Source organism: Panthera onca, chromosome A3 (genome assembly GCF_046562875.1).
Source record: "Panthera onca isolate mPanOnc1 chromosome A3, mPanOnc1 haplotype 2, whole genome shotgun sequence".
NCBI classification, from domain to species: domain Eukaryota; kingdom Metazoa; phylum Chordata; class Mammalia; order Carnivora; family Felidae; genus Panthera; species Panthera onca.
In genome coordinates this window covers 131,775,905-131,793,655 of record NC_138341.1, presented here as the reverse complement: position 1 = coordinate 131,793,655, position 17,751 = coordinate 131,775,905, and the positions used below count along the sequence as shown (strand labels likewise).

General features: G+C 45.0%; 1 protein-coding gene across 12 annotated transcripts in view; it reads left to right on the top strand.

Annotated features, from left to right (window-relative positions):
- The window catches only part of BCAS1 (brain enriched myelin associated protein 1), a 104,768-nt gene that overhangs the window by 20,995 nt on the left and 66,022 nt on the right, over window positions 1-17,751 (top strand). For all 12 annotated transcript variants that reach the window (XM_078443941.2, XM_078443935.2, XM_078443934.2 and 9 more), the window contains exon 4: window positions 14,635-15,206. In XM_078443941.2, coding sequence (XP_078300067.2) covers window positions 14,635-15,206 — 572 coding nt within the window. The remainder of the gene's footprint in view (window positions 1-14,634; window positions 15,207-17,751) is intronic.

Genomic DNA, 17,751 nt, shown 5'->3' with positions numbered 1-17,751 from the left:
ATTCAGCCATTACCCCCATGTTGGGCATTCATTATTTTTCTTTCTCTCCGCTTTGAACGCTGTTGCAGTGAGTATTCTTGTACGTGTTTTTTTTTTTATCCTTTGCATTTGAGATAGTTTCTTCAAGAGCAGGTGCTTTCTGGACAGACCGCTTGAATCTGAGGCCTCGCCCCGCCTCTGAGCATCTGTGAGCTTAAACAAGAGACTTAAGTCCTCCCATCGAATGGTGTTATGAAGAGTAAATAAGATAATGCTTGTAAATCCCTTTGCTTCGTGCCTGAAACAGTAAATGATGGCCATTAAAATCATGGGGTTCCCAATTTTTAACGCACATTAAAATCACCAGGGGAATTTTGAAAATCCCATTACCGGGTCCCACCTAGAAGGAGTTAAATCGGAGGCTCCGGAGGGTAGGGCCCAGGCATAAATCTTCTTTCAGGTTGCCCCGCGGGCATAAGGATTTTTCGAGGGGCTGACGTTCGGCAGCGTTAGAAACCGTTGGGAAGGCACTCGCACAGAAAATTCCTTAGTCAAACGTTTTTCAAAAATAAAACATGGGCAGTCCTGTTTTAAAGTCTCCTGGGACTTTGGACACAGCTTTTTGTTCCAGGGTTCCCACGGTCTGATTTCATTAACTTCCACTAACTTCCACGTGGCCGCTGCCCACTGACACACAATCTGCTCGTGGCCTCTCTGGACCGCGAAGGATCCAGAACGGCACACTGGGCCCCGAACGTAGAAACAGCGACATAGTTTCAGAAGCATGAGCAACGTGAACCTGACCTCCTCTTGACGGGGAGGCCACGACAGCCCGAATGAGACCCAGAGAAAGCATGAAAAACAGCAAAGAGAGAAACAGGATCATCACAGGGGAGCTGAACTTCATTTCATTTCTCTTCCCCAGGGCGCATTTGAACCAGATCGTGACGCGGAATAAATGCGTCCACCGTAGTTCTTATCCTCGAGTGGACTTTTCTAAATACCTTCCTTTCACATCCTTTTACCACACTGGGGAGAACTGGCCAACGCTCGTCGCTGAACAAAACTTAAAAAAAAAAAAATCAGTGAGACCAAAGAAATGCTAAAAAGCCCTAGAATTTCTAGAAGTCTAACAATCAAAGCAGCGTATTGGTGGGCGGGATCGGCTATGCGCAGAGCCGACCTCAAAGACCAAATGTTTCGGAGAACAAGAGATGGGAAATGTGAACAGAGTCTGGCTGCATCTGTAGGTACAAAAGCTGTGATGCATAACTGACTCTCAGATGCCCCGACCCGCCGCGTCCGTCACCTTGAACAGGTCAGACCAGCAGATTCTGGGGCGCCAGCCCACACCTTGTGAGTCAGAAATGCTGGCGCTCAGAGCTCCGCTCAGCTTCGGGCGTGGCTTCCCTGGGGGAATCCCTCAGCAGATAGTAAGATGTTTCGGTGAAAGCCCCATTTTAGGGTTTTCAAAAGAAATTTCCCAATTCAAAAAAATCTAAACACCCTGCTGGGCCAACACCGTACTAGCCGCATTAGCAGATCTGGAAGTTGGCCACTTCTGAGAATGTAAAGTTGTTTTCCCTGCTTTTTGTATCTCAACGAAAGTAACTTTTAAAAAGGTGTGTGTGTGGTGTGGGGGGGGGGGGGGTGGTATCTGGGTGGCTCAGAGTCAGTGTCTGACTCTTGGTTTTGGCTCAGGTCGTGATCTCCCAGTTTGTGAGTTCAAGCCCCGTGTCTGGCTCTGTGCTGACAGCATGGAGCCTGCTTGGCATTCTGTCTCAATCTCTCTCTCTCTCTCTCTCTCTCTCTGCCCCTCCTTCATTTTCTCTTTCTCTCTCAAAATAAATAAGTAACCTTTAACAAAAAAGTGGGGGGGCGGGGAGCTGGGTGGCTCAGTCAGGTAAGCATCCCACTCTTGATCTCGGCTCAGGTCATGATCTCCCGGTTCGTGAGATCAAGCCCCACATCCGGCTTGGAGCGGAGTCCGCTTGGGATTCTCCACCTCTCTCTGCTCCTCGCCCACTAGTGTTCTCTTTCCGTCTCTCTCGAAATCAATAAATAAATAAACATTAAACAAAATCATCATGGGCAGCAGGCTATCCCAGCTTGAAGCAACTAAACATTTAATAGCCAATTCTCAGTGTGCTTGCTTGGCCTCTGGGCCCACCAGGCCTCCTGTCCTTGCTAGAGCTCCTGTATATGTTGTCACCAGGGAGGAACTGTGTGGGCCGAAGGTCACCAGTGGCTCCCTCCCCTTTGAAGCTGCCTATGCACTTCATTCATGAGTCCTTTTCAAGCCATCTCTACGCCAGCGTGGGGCTCGAACTTACGACCCGAGATCAAGAGTCACGTGCTCTACCGCCAGCCAGCCAGGCGCCCCATGAGTCCTTTTTAAAATGACCTCTGAAGGGTACGTCAACCCCAGGTGACTTAAAAAACTCAGACTCTCTGAGTTCACAGAGTTTGTGAATTTTTAAATGTTGATCTGTCTTACTAAATTATCCTCCAAGGAGACTGCCAAAATACATGGCCACCAATGATATATGCAGCTGCTTTTCTCATAGTCTCCCCCTCCCTACGCAGGTCACTAAACGTCTCCTTTTTCACTGGGTTGATAGGTGGAAAACTAAGTCTCGGTGTAATTTTATTTTGCTCATATTTAACTATTTGTGAAGTTGAGCATCTTGTTTTATGCTTGAAAGCCAGCTTTGTGTCTTTTCTCTTAACTGTGTGCTCACGTTGGGGGTTCATTTGCCCATCCTGTTCCCCACTGTCTGATGTTGATTTATGCAGTGTCTCCTTTTTCAAAATTGAGATATAATTCATATACGACAAAATTCATCGTTTTAAAGTATACAATTCAGGGGCGCCTGGGTGGCTCCGTCGGTTAAGCTGCTGACTCTTGATTTCGGCTCAGGTCACGATCTCACGGTTTGTGAGATCGAGGCCCGTGTCAGGCTCTGTGCTGACAACGTGGAGCCTGTTTGGGATTCTGTCTCTCCTGCTCTCTATGCCCCCCCCCAAATGAATAAATAAACTTAAAAAAGAGATAAAGGATACAGTTCAGTGCTTTTGAGTATATCTACAAGGTAGAGCAACCATCCCCACTATCTAATTCCAGAACATTCTCAGCACCCCAACCAGAAACCCCGCACCCATTAGCAAGTCATTCCCCGTATCCCCTTCCCCCCCACTCCTGGCAACCACTAATCTGCTTTCTGTCTCTCTGGATTCACCTCTTTTGGATGTCGCATGTAATCAGAATCATGTAATAGGTGGTATTTTATATCTGGGTTCTCTTACTTAGCGTCGCATTTTAAGGTTCACCCATGTGGAAAGTGTGTGGTCATGCTTCATTCTTTCACATGTCTGCATGTGACTCCACTGTCCGGACAGGCCACCTCTTGTTTATCCATTCATCAGTTGATTGAGGTTTGGGCTGTTTCCACTTTCTCCGCTATTTTGAATAGTTCTGCTGTGAACTTTTGTGTACAAGTTCTTGTGCGGACGTACGTTTTCATTCTCTTGGTTACCTACCGAGGAGCGGAATTACCGGGTCACACGGTAACTCTGTCTAACTCACGAAGGAACTATTACACTTCTTTCCAAAACACCTGCACCGTTTTACGTTCCCTCCAGCAACACATGTGGGTTCTGGTGGCTCCACGTCGTCGCCCACACTGGTTACTGTCCGTCTTTCTGACTATGGCCGTCCTGGTGGGTGTGAATTGGTACCATGTTGAGGTTTCGGTTGCCTTTCCCTAATGACTGATGCTGTGGAGCATCTTTTCATACGGGCCCTGATCGTTTCTGGAGAACACGATGTCTCCTGGATTCGTTTGCTTTTCCCGTTCTTCTTCCCTGAGCCTCTCGTCCCATACTGCCTTCTGGCTGGCTCCTCTTAGTGCACCAGAGTCCCAGGCTCATAATTGTCAATCTTCAGCAGTGTTCTTTGTGGCATGAATTCTGCTCACCCCACCACCCATGTCCAAGGCTAACCTTTGGCGTTCCAACAGCTGAGGACCCTCATAGAATAATATGTGGCCTTTCCTGGTACGTCTTTTACCATTTAAAATGTGCTTTATGTTATAGATCTGATCAGTGTCCTTGCTGCTTCACATCCCTGCTACCCTTGGGGGTGGGAGAGAGACACTCTGCTACTTTGCTGCTGAAATACGCATCTCTAGAGCCTATTTATGTATTTATTTTGAGAGAGAGAAAGAACGCAAGCAGGGGAGGTTCAGAGAGAGGGACAGAGAGAGAATTCCAAGTGGGCTCTGTACTGTCAGCATGGAGCCTGATGAGGGGCTTCAACCCACAAACCGTGAGATCATGACCTGAGCCGAAACCAAGAGTCAGACGCTTACCCTACTGAGCCACCCAGGTAGCCCTCTAGAACCCTTGTTTAGGAAGAAATCTGGCAGTGTCTATTTTTAAAACTTAAATGCACATTGATTTGGGAGCAACAGTTCTACATTCTATAGAAATAAGGCACTAGTGGGGCACCTGGGTGGCTCAGTCAGTTAAGCATCCGACTTTGGCTCAGGTCATGACTCACGGTTCATGAGTTCAAGTCCCGCATCAGGCTCTGTGCTGACAGCTCAGAACCTGGAGTCTGCTTTGGATTCTGTGTGCCTCTCTCTGTCTGCCCCTCTCCCACTCACACTCTGTCTGTCTGTCTGTCTCTCTCGGAAATAAACATTAAAACATTAAAAAAAAAAGAACTAGTTTAGGATTTTTGAACATGGAGGTTTATCTCAGTGTTGTTTGTAATAGAGATGGAAATGGAAACAATGACTTGAAAACGATCAGAATGTTCATTGATTAGGGCAATGGCTTAAATATCTTTTGGTGTGTGCATATAAGGAATATTAGGCAGTGTTTTAAAAAATAAGATAGACTTGGACATGTGGATTCTGAGGAATGACTATGGTTGTCTCAGTTTATTTAGGCTGCTCTAAAAAAATGCCACAGACTGGGGGCTGACACAGCAACCATTTGTTTTGCGCAGGTTGGGCAGGTTGGGAAGTCCAAGATCAAGACGCTGGCAGATTCCTTGTCTCATAAGACCTTGCGTTGCAGAAGGCCATCTCTTCGTTGTGTCCTCAAGCAGTGGAAGGGGCAAGGCAGCTCTCTGGGGCCTCTTTTATAAGGTCACTAATCGCATTCATGAGGACTCCACCCTCTCGATATAATCATCCCCCAAAGGCCCTGCCTCCTAACACCACCAGAGTAGGGGTTAGGATTTCTGCCCGTAAGTTTTGCAGGGGCACACACGTTCAATCCATAACAATGATATATAAAAGCGATCAAACCCTACATCTGTTCTGATCCAATTTTTATAAAAACGAGCAAGCCCCTGTGTACGTGTATCTGGAACACTTGTATGTATTTATACGAACATGGACAAAGCTTGATAAGCCACGCTGGGTTGCAGACGCTAGTTACGTTGCCATGAGGGTGGAGGGTCTAGACAGAAAAAGAGAGCTCAGAGATAAATCGTTTTGGATAGTAAACCCACGTAGAGTGTGTCTTATTACCAAATGGAGAAAAAAAAAAAGAACAAAAAACAAAATCAAACATTAAATGCGTCTTTGAGTGATGATATTGGCTCCCATTGAAACGAAGGTGGTTTTGTGCTTGAATTATCTTTGTATGTTCCAGACTTTTGAAGCATATGAATCATAAGAAATCTGTGAGCAGAGAGGAGAGTAGAAATTGTGATCTTCACTAGTACGGTCTTGCACCACAGTGACAGGAGGTCACAGCTGACTTCCGCGAGAGCACGGGGTGAGGAGTTACCTTTTGCCCACATGATGTTGGAACCCAACATTTCAAGCCAGCATTTACCTCACTGGATGTTCAGACATGCCGTATCACGCCAAGGGTTGGGAACCTTCAGCTCTCAGATGCCCCCTAGCCCATTTCTCCCTTTTATTTATGCTGGAATGTCTTGGCGAGGACATCGTGGCCTTTTCATATTGAGATGCAAAGCATGAAACGTGATCATTCCGTGAAATGTTCAAATCTAACATCTTCCTCCGAGCTATAAGTATCTGCCACATGAATCCTTATTTCAAGGCCTATAAAACAACAAATGCATTTGCACAACACAGAAAGCCACAGTCCTTTGATGTGTCATTTGACTCTTGCAGCGAGACCGCAGAAGGGTCATTTCGCAAAACATTTTGAGGTCTTCATCAGTTTTCCCAAGGGCCTCTCATTATCCTTTGCATTCAAGTAGAATTCTCTTTTGAAGAGCTTAGTGGGTCGTCGCCTAGTTTCCCTTCTACCTTCCTGTCTTCTTGGGTGAACTCTTTGAACTCTGCCTGTTTCTCACCCAACAAAACCACGTGTGTGATCTGAGTGGTACTTTCCAACACTCCACGAACTCCTGCATCTTCTGGAAGGTGTGCGATTCCCCTTTGCAACTGGTGTGCGTCGTACTTCCCCCGTACTTGTCCCTTCTCCTGATCGATCGGGGTATTGACACATAGGACGGCATTGCCCCGGAAGGGATGCCCGAGTGGGAGATGACCTTTGTAAGTGGACACTTTGTGAGTGAAATTATGATGATGGTTTCTTTAACCCTAACAGTCGATAGGAGGATTTGGATAATGGAGTCTTAGAGGAGGAGAGCTCTTCCTCCCCCACCGCTAGTATCACAAGGGTTGTTACTCTTGCCATGGTTATAGCCAGGTTCCCTTGGTGTTTGGTACGCCCCGGGCTCTGTGCTGCTGCCTTACCTGTTCCCTGACTTAATCCTGTTAGGTGCCAGGCACTTCTGGGGGCAGTGGAGACGCAGCTATGATCAAGATGGACCAGGTCTCTATCTACTTGTGCTTACGTTCTAATGGGGAAGAAGCAAGCAAGCGATGAATGAATGAGATCATTTCAGAGACTATGGAATGCTCTGCAGAGTCCAGAGAGGGAAGGGGGGTGAGTAGGAGGGTGACTTCAGAGAGGGTGGTCAAGGAAGACCTGACCTGAGACCTGAATGATAAGCAGGTAGCCATGGGAAGAAAGATCAGAGGGGAAGCATTCCCAGGCGGAAAGACCGACTAGTGCAGAGGGCTTCAGGTGGGGATGAGGTTGGTGTGTCGAGAGGAGGAACACGGGATGAGCTGAGGGTCTAGCTGGTGTCCTCCGTGGTAGAGTCTGGGCTGGATTTCAGTGGTGCTGAGGCCCCTCTTTGAATAGTTTTATGTAGATGAATGACATGATCTAATTTTTATTTAAAACAAAACAGAATCACACAGCAATGTTTCCCAGATGTGAGAAAACACAGGCTTTTTTGTTGTTGTGCATAGTGTTTTCGTGCATAGTGTTTTCTTGAAAATCCACTAATTCTGTTAACCAAACTTTGCTTTGTTCCCTCCCTCTCTTCTGTTCTTGCTTCTACTCCAACATGTCAGGGGGTTGAGCTTTGGAATCAGGCAAAACATGGGCTCACATCCTGCCTCCACCCTTAATACACCACTGTATTTAATATTTCAGAGTCCAACCGACGTCCTCTGCTCCACCATCTAAGTTCTTAACAATTAAAAGCCACTTGAAAAGTGACCTTACTTCTCAGAGCCTTGGTTTTCCCATCTGTAAAATGGGGGGGGGGGGGTGATGATAGTACCTAACTTAAACCCTTCCTGTTATACATAAATAAAATGCTTCTCATTACATACAGCATTTACCATAATGGCTGGCATATGGGAAACGTCCACTAAATGTTAGAGATGGTGGTTACAGTGGCAGCAAGTGAAAATTTCAAAACTCTGGCACATGAAAGAAAAACAACCCCAAAGATGATCCTTCCTCACAAAATCTGAAAAGATACTGTGTGTGTGTGTGTGTGTGTGTGTGTGTGTGTGTGTGTTTAAACATACAGTAGAACTTTGAGGAAGCAGCTGTTTTGACTGAAAATACTTGCTACTTAGAAAATGATAAGCATTCCTGAAACTTCTCTGGCCCAGATTCTTAGATTTCTGAAGAGAAGTTAATTCCTATCATTACTACTTTTGAACGTCTTTCCAGAGCACTCAAGTTTGTAGGTTAAACCATTGGAATAATTTTTTTTCTTATAACCTATGTTTAGAAATATGAAATAGTGATTATAGTAATAATATATATAGAACACACACACACACAAAACCTAATTTTTACTGAGGGTCCACCACATACCCGCAAGCAGTAAAGCACTTTGTAGGAAGTATTTCATTTAATCCTAAAAACTCTTTGAAGAAGGCACTATTGTTTTCTTGCCCATTTTATAGGAAAATTGAGGCATAGAGATATAAAGTAATTCACCCAGATCACAGTCAGATCTTCCTCAACTTAAGATGGGGCTACCTCTTGGGGCACCTGGGTGGCCCAATCAGTTAAGTGCCCAACTCTTGACTTCGGCTCAGGTCATGATCTCACAGTTTATGAGTTCAAGCTCTGCATCAGGCTCTGTGCTGACAGCATGGAGCCTGCTTGGGATTCTGTCCCCCTCTCTCTTCCCCTCGCCTGCTTGCTCTCCATCTCCCTCTCAAAATAAATAAAAATAAACCTAAAAAAAGATAAATCGATTGTACACTGAAAATGTATTTACTATACCCAACCTACTGACCATCATAATTTAGCCTAGCCTCCCTTAAACGTGCACAGAGCATTGCCATTATCCTGCCGTTTGGTAAACACATCTCACACAAAGCCTATTTGGTAATAAAGTGTTGACTATGGCACGAAATGTACTGAAAACTGCAGTGGAAGGGAGAGACGGGGTGGCTCTGTGGTAGGATGGTTGTCAGCCTACGGGTTGTTGACCTTCATGATTGCGTGGCTGTCGGGGAGCTGCCGCTGTCCAGCATCAGGAGAGAAGGGCTCCCCGCGTGTCGCTAGCCCAGCAAAAGATCCAGGTTCAAAATTCCAAGCACAGTTTCTATTGAATGAGATTCACTTTTGCAACTCTGTAAAGTCGAAAAACACAAGTCCGATCGCTGCGAGTCGAGGACCATCTGTATTTAAATATTTTTTTAAATTTGTGTTAATGTTTACTTTTGAGAGAGAAGGAGAGACAGAGCACGAGCAAGGGAGGGGCAGAGAGAGAGGGAGACACAGAATCCGAAGCAGGCCAGGCTCCAAGCTGTCAGCACAGAGCCCGATGCGGGGCTCAAACTCACGAACTGTGAGATCATGACCTGAGCCGAAGTCGGACTCTCAACCGACTGAGCCACCCAGGTGCCCCAAAGACCATCTGTATTTAATATTTTAGAGTCAAACCGAGGTCCTCCGCTCCGCCATCTAAGTTCTTAACAATTATGCTGAAAAGCCACTGGAAATAAGTTTTCAATCACATGTCTGCATAAGATGGCTTTCTTCTAAAAAGCCACACACATAATACAAAATGTATTTTCTGCAGTAGAAAGATCAAAATTTTCAACCCTCCTAGATAGTTGGGGTCTGTCATGTGCGTTCCTGCTTGATTCCTTTTTATCTTCCTTAAACTCTTACGCATTTCTTTCATGGAAAGTAAAATCTCTTTGGTATGTCATCTGTTTGTCTGCTTTAGGAGAAAACTTTTTATTGGAACCAGATTCGGGAGGGGCTTCTCTCAAGATTTTTCATAGGAATTGAAAGCTGAGTTCCGATCATCTAGAAGGCACTGTTCAATTCTTTCCATAATAATGTGAAGACGCCATGTAAACAAAATTTATCTTTGCAACGGTATAAAACCTGTAACTCCAATGGGTTTTCTTCCTATTCATTCACAGATTGGATGTGTGTGTGTGTGCGTGTGTGTGTTGTGTGTGCATTTAAGTCGATATCTTAGGATATATTTTCTTTCTTTTTTTTATTTTTTAAAAAACAATTTTTTAATGTTTATTTATTTTTGAGAGAGAAAGACAGAGCGTGAGCGGTGGAGGGGCAGAGAGATAGAGGGAGACACAGAATCCACGGAATCAGAAGCTGGCTTCAGGCTCTGAGCTGTCAGCACAGAGCCCAATGTGGGGCTTGACCTCACAAACTGCAAGATCATGACCTGAGCTAAAGTCAGACACCTAGCTGGCTGAGCCACCCAGGCACCCCATGGAAATATTTTGTTTCTAATGTTTATTGAAGGTCTCAAGAGGTTGCAATCTCTCTCCCAAAGTGGATTTTTTTCCCCTTCACTTTAAATGCAAAGACAAAGAGTTGGTGGCTCTTCTATCCAGTTCCTTGGAACTTACTTCCTTGTTTCATTCTCCTTATCCTCCTTCCTCCCAAGTAAATGCCTCCTAGACAGACTTGAGAGCCTGGAGACAACTTCCCAAGAAGAAGATTGCTAGCCATTACTTCACAAGTGGAGTAGGTACTGGCCAATTCTCTGAAATTCTCTCCAAGTCACTGAGTATATTTTTAGTAGAAACTGGCATAAGTGAAAAAAAAGAAAAAAAAAAAAGATCTGTTGGCCATGTAACGGTAAATTTCACCTTCAGGCACAGCTGGACCCAGGTGTTCAAATGTCCTCATCGGGCATTTATTCCCTGAATCTTTTGACTCTGCTTCCATCTGTGTTGGTTCTCAGGCAAGTACTTGTGAATGTGATGGCCAAGGCCACCCCTAACAGATGCACCCCCGCTGGTTTGCCAACCCAAGCATAAAGGGTGTAACTCTGTTCTAATGGGTTCAGCAAAAGCCACAGGATTATTCTAGCTTAGATCACATGCTCTCCTGGGAAGTAAGCATTTTAGTAAAGGAACTAGAAGCTCTGGGTGATAGACTTGCATATGCATTCACCAAGTTCGGGGGGCAGACCTTCATTATCGTGGAATGCCCCATCTAGGAAGTGCTAGTTCTTGTAAGTTATAAAACATACTTTTCCCATTCTCTAATATCAAGAGCTGTATAGTTTTCATCTACCGTGATTTGTAAATGCACTGAGGTGCAGCCTAGATACCTGGAATGTAAGGAATTTATCCTATATTAAAGCAATATATTGGCACTTTTAAAAAAGTCTATCCAGGGACTACCTCAAACCTAAAAGCTTCTGCACAGCAAAGGAAACCATCAGCACAATAAAAAAGCAACCCACTGAATGGGAGAAGATATTTGTAAATCATGTATTCAGTAAAGGATTACTATCCAAAATGTATAAAAAAACTCATCTCAATAGCAAAAAAAAAAAATCTGATTTAAAAATGGACAGAGAATGTAAATAGACATTTTCCAAGGAAGGCATGCAGATAGCCCACCAGCACATGAAAAAGTGTTTGGCATCAATAATTATGAGGGAAATCCAAATAAAAACCACACTGAGATATCACCTCACATCTATCGGAAAGGCTACTATCAAAAGGACAAGAAATAACAAGTGTTGGTGACGATATGGAGAGAGGGGACCCTTGTACACCATTGGTGGGAATGCACGTTGGTGTAGCCACCGCGGAAAACAGCATGGGGGCTCCTCAAAAAATTAAAAATAGAACTACCATATGATCCAGAAATTCCACTTCTGGGTATTTATCCAAAGGAAATGAAAACCCGAATTCCAAAAGATACCCGCATCCCCATGTTCGTTGCAGCATTATTTACAACAGCCAGGATATGGAGACAACGTAAGTGTCCATCAATAGGTGAATGGGTAAAGATGTGGTATATGTGCGTGCGTGTGTGTGTATGTGTGTACATATATATATATATATATATATATACACACACATATACATACATATATATACATATTATATATATACACTATATATATATTATATATATATATACACTATATATATTATATATATACACTATATATATAATATATATTATATATATTATATAATTAATAACATAATATATAATATATATATTATACTATATATTATATAATATATATTATATATATTATATAATTAATAACATAATATATAATATATATATTATACTATATATTATATAATATATATATAATATATAATATATAATATTATTATATTATATATATATAATTTATTATATAATTAATAATATATAATTATATAATATATTATATTATATTATATATAATATGTATATAATATATATATATAGTGTATATATATATAATCAATACTACTTGGCCATAAGAAAGAAGAAAATGTTGCCATTTGCAAAAACGTAAATAGCCCTTGAAGATACTGTGCTAAGTGAAATAAGTCAGACAGAGAGAGACAAATGTCATAGTCACGTATAGGTGGAATATAACAGACAAATGGACAAACAAAACTTGCAGATGCAGAGGACAGAGTGGTGGTGATCAGAGGGGTCGGGAGGGTTGGGAGGTGGGTGAACAGGGTGAAGGGGGGGTCAACCGCGTGGCGGCAGATGGTCACCAGACTTGCTGTCATATATACGAACGGTATGGAGTGTATACCAATATAGAATTATCACGTTGTACGCCCGAAACTAAGATAACGATATGGGCCAATTTTACCTCAATTTTTAAAAAGTCTTTCCTGGAGAAGGGTTTTCTTTTCAGAGACTTTTTCCCTGAGCGGGACACTCTCATTTACCATTAGCTCTTTTGATTCCCGTCTGGAGAGTCAAGAAGAGAGGAAAAAGGGAAAGAGACAGGCTGATGCTCTTGGCAATTCGAAAAGCCCTCCCTTGTTTTGAATCTCAGTCTCTGCCTTTTTGTCAACTGTTTCCTCTTCTCCTGGCATGGGCCATCCCCACAATTCATTTATATTCACTGTGATGCGTCAGCTGCCTGCCTGGCTTACTCAGCACCCTGACATCTATCACTTCCTTATTCCGGCTCTCCCTCCCGCCTTCTTGCCCTGAGTACAGTGTTTACCACGGTTATGAATTCCTAGAGCACAGGAAAGGGGTGAGGAAGAGCTGGGTGACATACCCAGTGCCCCTACGGGGTGACTTCCTCGAGGTCCGAGATTGTGACGAATATCACAACCTCGTGCTTGTGTGTGTGTTTCTCACGCATATTAACAAGCCGTACGAGCAGACCAACAGATTCTCCCTTTTCTCTTTCTCTCTTCCTGCAAACAGATATTTTAAAAGTGGCTGGCTGCACCTGGATAAAGCAAACCGCAATGCTGGCAAAGGCATGGGAGAAGCCTTCAGGATAATCACAGTGCCTGTCAATTATTAAGCAGTCTGTGTCCCTTAGACATCCGGGCAAATGCTGCAAGGGAGCTGTTAGCATTCCCATGTGAGGGATGAGGAAATCCAAAGCTGTTTAGTGACTTGCCCAAGGTCACACAGCTTATCAGTAGAGAATCTTGATCTTTAACTTTGATTCCAAAATTTGTGGTATCTCTCCCCCCCCCCCCGCCCCCCCGCGAATATTGCCCTGCTTTAGAAAAGGCAACAAGGAGGGGCACCTGGGTGGCGCAGTCGGTTAAGCGTCCGACTTCAGCCAGGTCACGATCTCGCGCTCCGTGAGTTCGAGCCCCACGTCGGGCTCTGGGCTGATGGCTCAGAGCCTGGAGCCTGTTTCCGATTCTGTGTCTCCCTCTCTCTCTGCCCCTCCCCCGTTCATGCTCTGTCTCTCTCTGTCCCAAAAATAAATAAAAAACGTTGAAAAAAAAAAAAATTAAAAAAAAAAAAAGAAAAGGCAACAAGGAAAGAGAGCAGTTCAATGGGACCCACACAGCCGTCAAAGCAGAAACAGCTGGATGCCAGGGCCCCTCCCCGGAGGGGGCGGAGCCTGCATCCACAAGCAGACCCTGTGCCTCTGATTCCGGGCCACCTGAAGTCTAATCGGCCTTCTTGCGTGGACGTTTGTTTTTCCAGCCTTCTGGAAACTTTCCGAGTGCTACTTTTAAAAATCTCCCCTTAGTCTCTGCTAATATAGGCCTCATGGTAAGACAGAGCACAAACTTCAGAGTCAGGTGTCTGCCCCTGACCACACGCGATTACTTACCAGCTCACTGGGCAGCCGTGGGGAGGTGCATCGACCTCTCTGGTGGCCGGGTTTCTCACTCGTGAATAATGACAGTGACCAACATGCATCAGGCACAGTTCTGTGTGTTTTAAGCACATTAAGTCACGTAACCTTCATAACCAAATTAGGAGGGAAGTTCTACTGTTTGCCTGAATTTACCAGAAAATCAAGGCATGGGACGGTTGGGTACCTCAGGTGCAGATAGACACTTTAGCTCAGCGGTCCTCAAACGTGAGTGATTTTTGGCCCCCAGGGGACATAGGGGGGCATTTTGGGTTGTCACAGCTTGGGGGTGGCCCTGGAATCTATTGGGTAGAGGCCAGGGATGCTGCTAAGAATCCTGCAGCGCACAAGAGGAGCCCCCCTGGCAAAGAATGATCCAGCCCCCGATGTCAGAAGTCAGAAGGCTGACTAACTTTGTTCTAGCTCCAGAGCCCAAGCTCCCGACCGCTGTGCTGCCTCCCAGCTGATATCGTGACAACACTCTTCTCTCGGGATCCCTGCAACAGGCCGACAGCGTCATTAACGTGCGTGTCACCTGTGCAGCGCCTGGTGTGGGCTTTCTGCTAACCGGCTTTTCTCCTAGCAAGGTCACAGGAGTTCTAGGTGACCAGGTTCTGCTTTGCAGCGTGACCGGACAGCCACAGAGCCCCGGCTGCATTCTGGCCTTTGTGTATCAAACGTTTGGAGTCCATTATCGATCCTTGAATTTCCTCGCCGGGCTGAATAACTGCTGTTTGTCTTTGTGTTTACAGTTGATTTGGGAATAAGTGTCAAGGAGGATAATGCGGTCACTTCTTCCCCCGAGACAATGGAGATGAGCACTGTTGCGGATGCCAACGGAAAGAATCTTGGGAACGAGGCCAAAGCCGGGGCGCCAGCTGCTAAATCTCGTTTTTTCTTGACACTCGCTCGGCCTGTACCAGGACGTGCTGGAGACCAAGCCACGGATGCATCCACTGGGTCAGTGAAGCTTGATGTCAGCTCCAATAAAGCTCTAGGGAACAAAGAACCAAGTGAGAGCGTGACTCTTCCGGGGGCAGCTGCACGGGGGCACGACCCAGATAAAACCCCGGGGCAGAGCTCAGCCGGGGACGAAGGCGTCTCTGCCGCTTGGGGACCAGCGCCCGTCTCACCTGAGTCAGGGGGAGCAGCCCCTGCCAAGCCTAAGGACTCTGGCTTTTTCGACAAACTCTTCAAACTGGACAAGGGACGGGAAAAGGCACCAGTGGACAGCCAACAGGAAGCCAAGAGCGCGGAGTGTCAGGACCAGGCCGAGGAAGTCCCTGGATTGTCAAGGCCGCCCGATGATGTCCCTGCAGAGAGGGTAAGTGCTGACGAGGGACGATCCCTTTTGTTAAGCTCCGGGGGGGGGGCGGGGGGGGCAGCTCTGATGGGGTAAGCGGATGGCGTCTATATTGCTCTCCAGTCGCCAAGGGGCCCCGACAAGGTACGCAGCCCTCTAGAACAAATGGCACATTGTAGTGTCCCCCATGTTCCTGTGGACAGAAACATCTGTTTGAAGAACAATAACAGCTGTGGCATCTGTTTTATGTAGAAGAAGAGAGGAGGTGAGTTACACACAGATGAATCCGTCCTTCCATTTATCAAAGGTAGAGGAAGACAGGTTGCATTTATGATCAATGGAGTCTGGAGGGAAAGGCCTTAGCGGAATAAAAACGGTTCCTAAAAGACTTAAATACCTCGCCTGGCCTCGGTAGCTTGTTTCGCAACCAGCATGTTTATAGGCTTTTGTTGGAATACATTTCATTTCTTATTTTTAATAGCCTGGATTGATCTTTAACTATCTTTTGCACCAAAGCATGGGTTTAAATAAAGAGCTTTTACAGCTCTGGGCAGACCCTTTTATGTACTAATTATTTTCCCACAAGCTGGGGTCATATCTTTGTAAAAACTAGATATTTTTAAAGGAGGTATTCCACATCAGCTACTTTCTTTCCTGCACAAAGAAACACGAGTTCTTTTGATCTGAAAAAGAGCATTTGCTTTTTATCTTGAGTTTGTTTGTGTTCGGCCGAGAAAAGAAACTCCTCCAATGAAGAAGGAAATAAAAGTTGATACACTGTGTTTCAAGGGAAGTTGCTAATAACTCTGGCTGTCATGTATTGAGCACTTACAGTATACCAGGCTCTGTTCTAAGTGCTGTACGGATATATTATTCTCCATAAGGAAAATGAGTATCACCTCAGTCTGTGGTTTTAATGCACGCAGGACCGTGTCAAACATTATACTGTACACGTCAGGCACCAGCTGTAAGTCCTGGAGAGTTAAAATTGGGGAAAGGTCATCAGGCTCGTGGGTTCGGGCTCTCACTATCAGCGTTCTTGATCTTTCTGTAAATCTCTACTGCACAAACTGATTTTCAATTTTTCTTTCAAAAGCTTAAGAACTTGTCCCGCAAATGCCCGGTTCCCCAAATGCACCAGTTCAGATGCCAATCGAATAGCTTTCTGTATAATTCAAAGTAAGTTTTCAAACGCATCCAGGCACCAAATCTTTACTGAGTGGGATGCTGCCGGGTGCAGGTGAGGCCAGGCTACAGTGAAGGCTGGGACAGAAGGACCTGTCCTCAGGGACTTTGGTCCAGGAAGAAATGCGGTACAACCTCCCCACCCCCACCACCACCATTATTATGGGAGATGCCAAGTGCTCTCGCTGGGGAGGCCGTGTGTTGGGCAGGGTGCTCCGACACAAAGAGAATTGGCCTCCCTGGATCCCAGAACATTCCATCAAATGTATAAACCGGGAGTTGGAATGTTATTTGTCTTGGGGCTAGAAACTGGTCATCCATATTCATGAATATTTGAGAAACGATTTACTACCTGACTCTGAGTGGAAACTCTTGTTGAGTTCTCATTTATCCATCGTGGGCTCCTAAGGTTGTTCTGAGGTTGTGATTTTTTTGAATAATCACATTTCATTCACTAGGGCATCCAAAGCCAACCCATCACTGGAGTCAGGAAAAGATTGAGTTACTTACGGGACAAGGATGAAGGACTGAGCTTTACCTGTCTGGAGACAGGTGTCTAAGTAACTTATCCAAATCCCCACCTTAATTAAGAAAACCAGTGTAGCATCTGATACCGGACCCTTAAACATTTTTAACCATAAAGCCCCAATGCGGTCAATCCACTCCTGTTCTAAGAAAAGCACAGGGAAGTTCAGACTTGTACTTTACCAGCCCAGTGTTTTGTTATTGGAGACCCTTAGAGACAGCACCTCGAATTGAGTGGAGTGAGTTCCAAAATGAGATACAATTCAGAAAATGGGGGCTTGTATGGGGAACATGGCAGGTATCTGATAGAGTCAAGCCCGTGGGTGATATTTTAAAGTTACAGTGACCTCTCAGAAGACCCTCAAACTGTCAGAAAAAAAAGCGAGTCAGCTCCCTAAGATTCACCAATGAGGTTGGCATTTGGTCTTGTTACACTACAAATTTCCATGTTTTTATTGGCAACATCATTGGAATTTAAATATCGAGTACCGCCCCGAACTATATGCATGTAAAACATGGGAAAGCTAGGCTACGCCATTTATTTCTCCTTCAGTCTGTGACCTTGCGGACATTCAAATACATGCATCTGTAAAGACTGTAAACGAACCACAGCCTCCTGATTATTAAGGTTTCTCATCTGATCCCTGGCTGTACAGACGGCTTTTGGGGGAGGGGGAGGGAGGAGGAGGGATCGATTGTTCTAGGAGTGTAATGAGAGAATCCAGCCCCCGGAAAGTAACACGACTAAAACTTCTCAGCCAATGGCTTTCTTGGTGGGAGTACCACACTAGGCATAAATGGCCGTCAATGTATTGATTCAGAATTCTTAGCGTAAATTATGCCTTGGGTTCAGCCA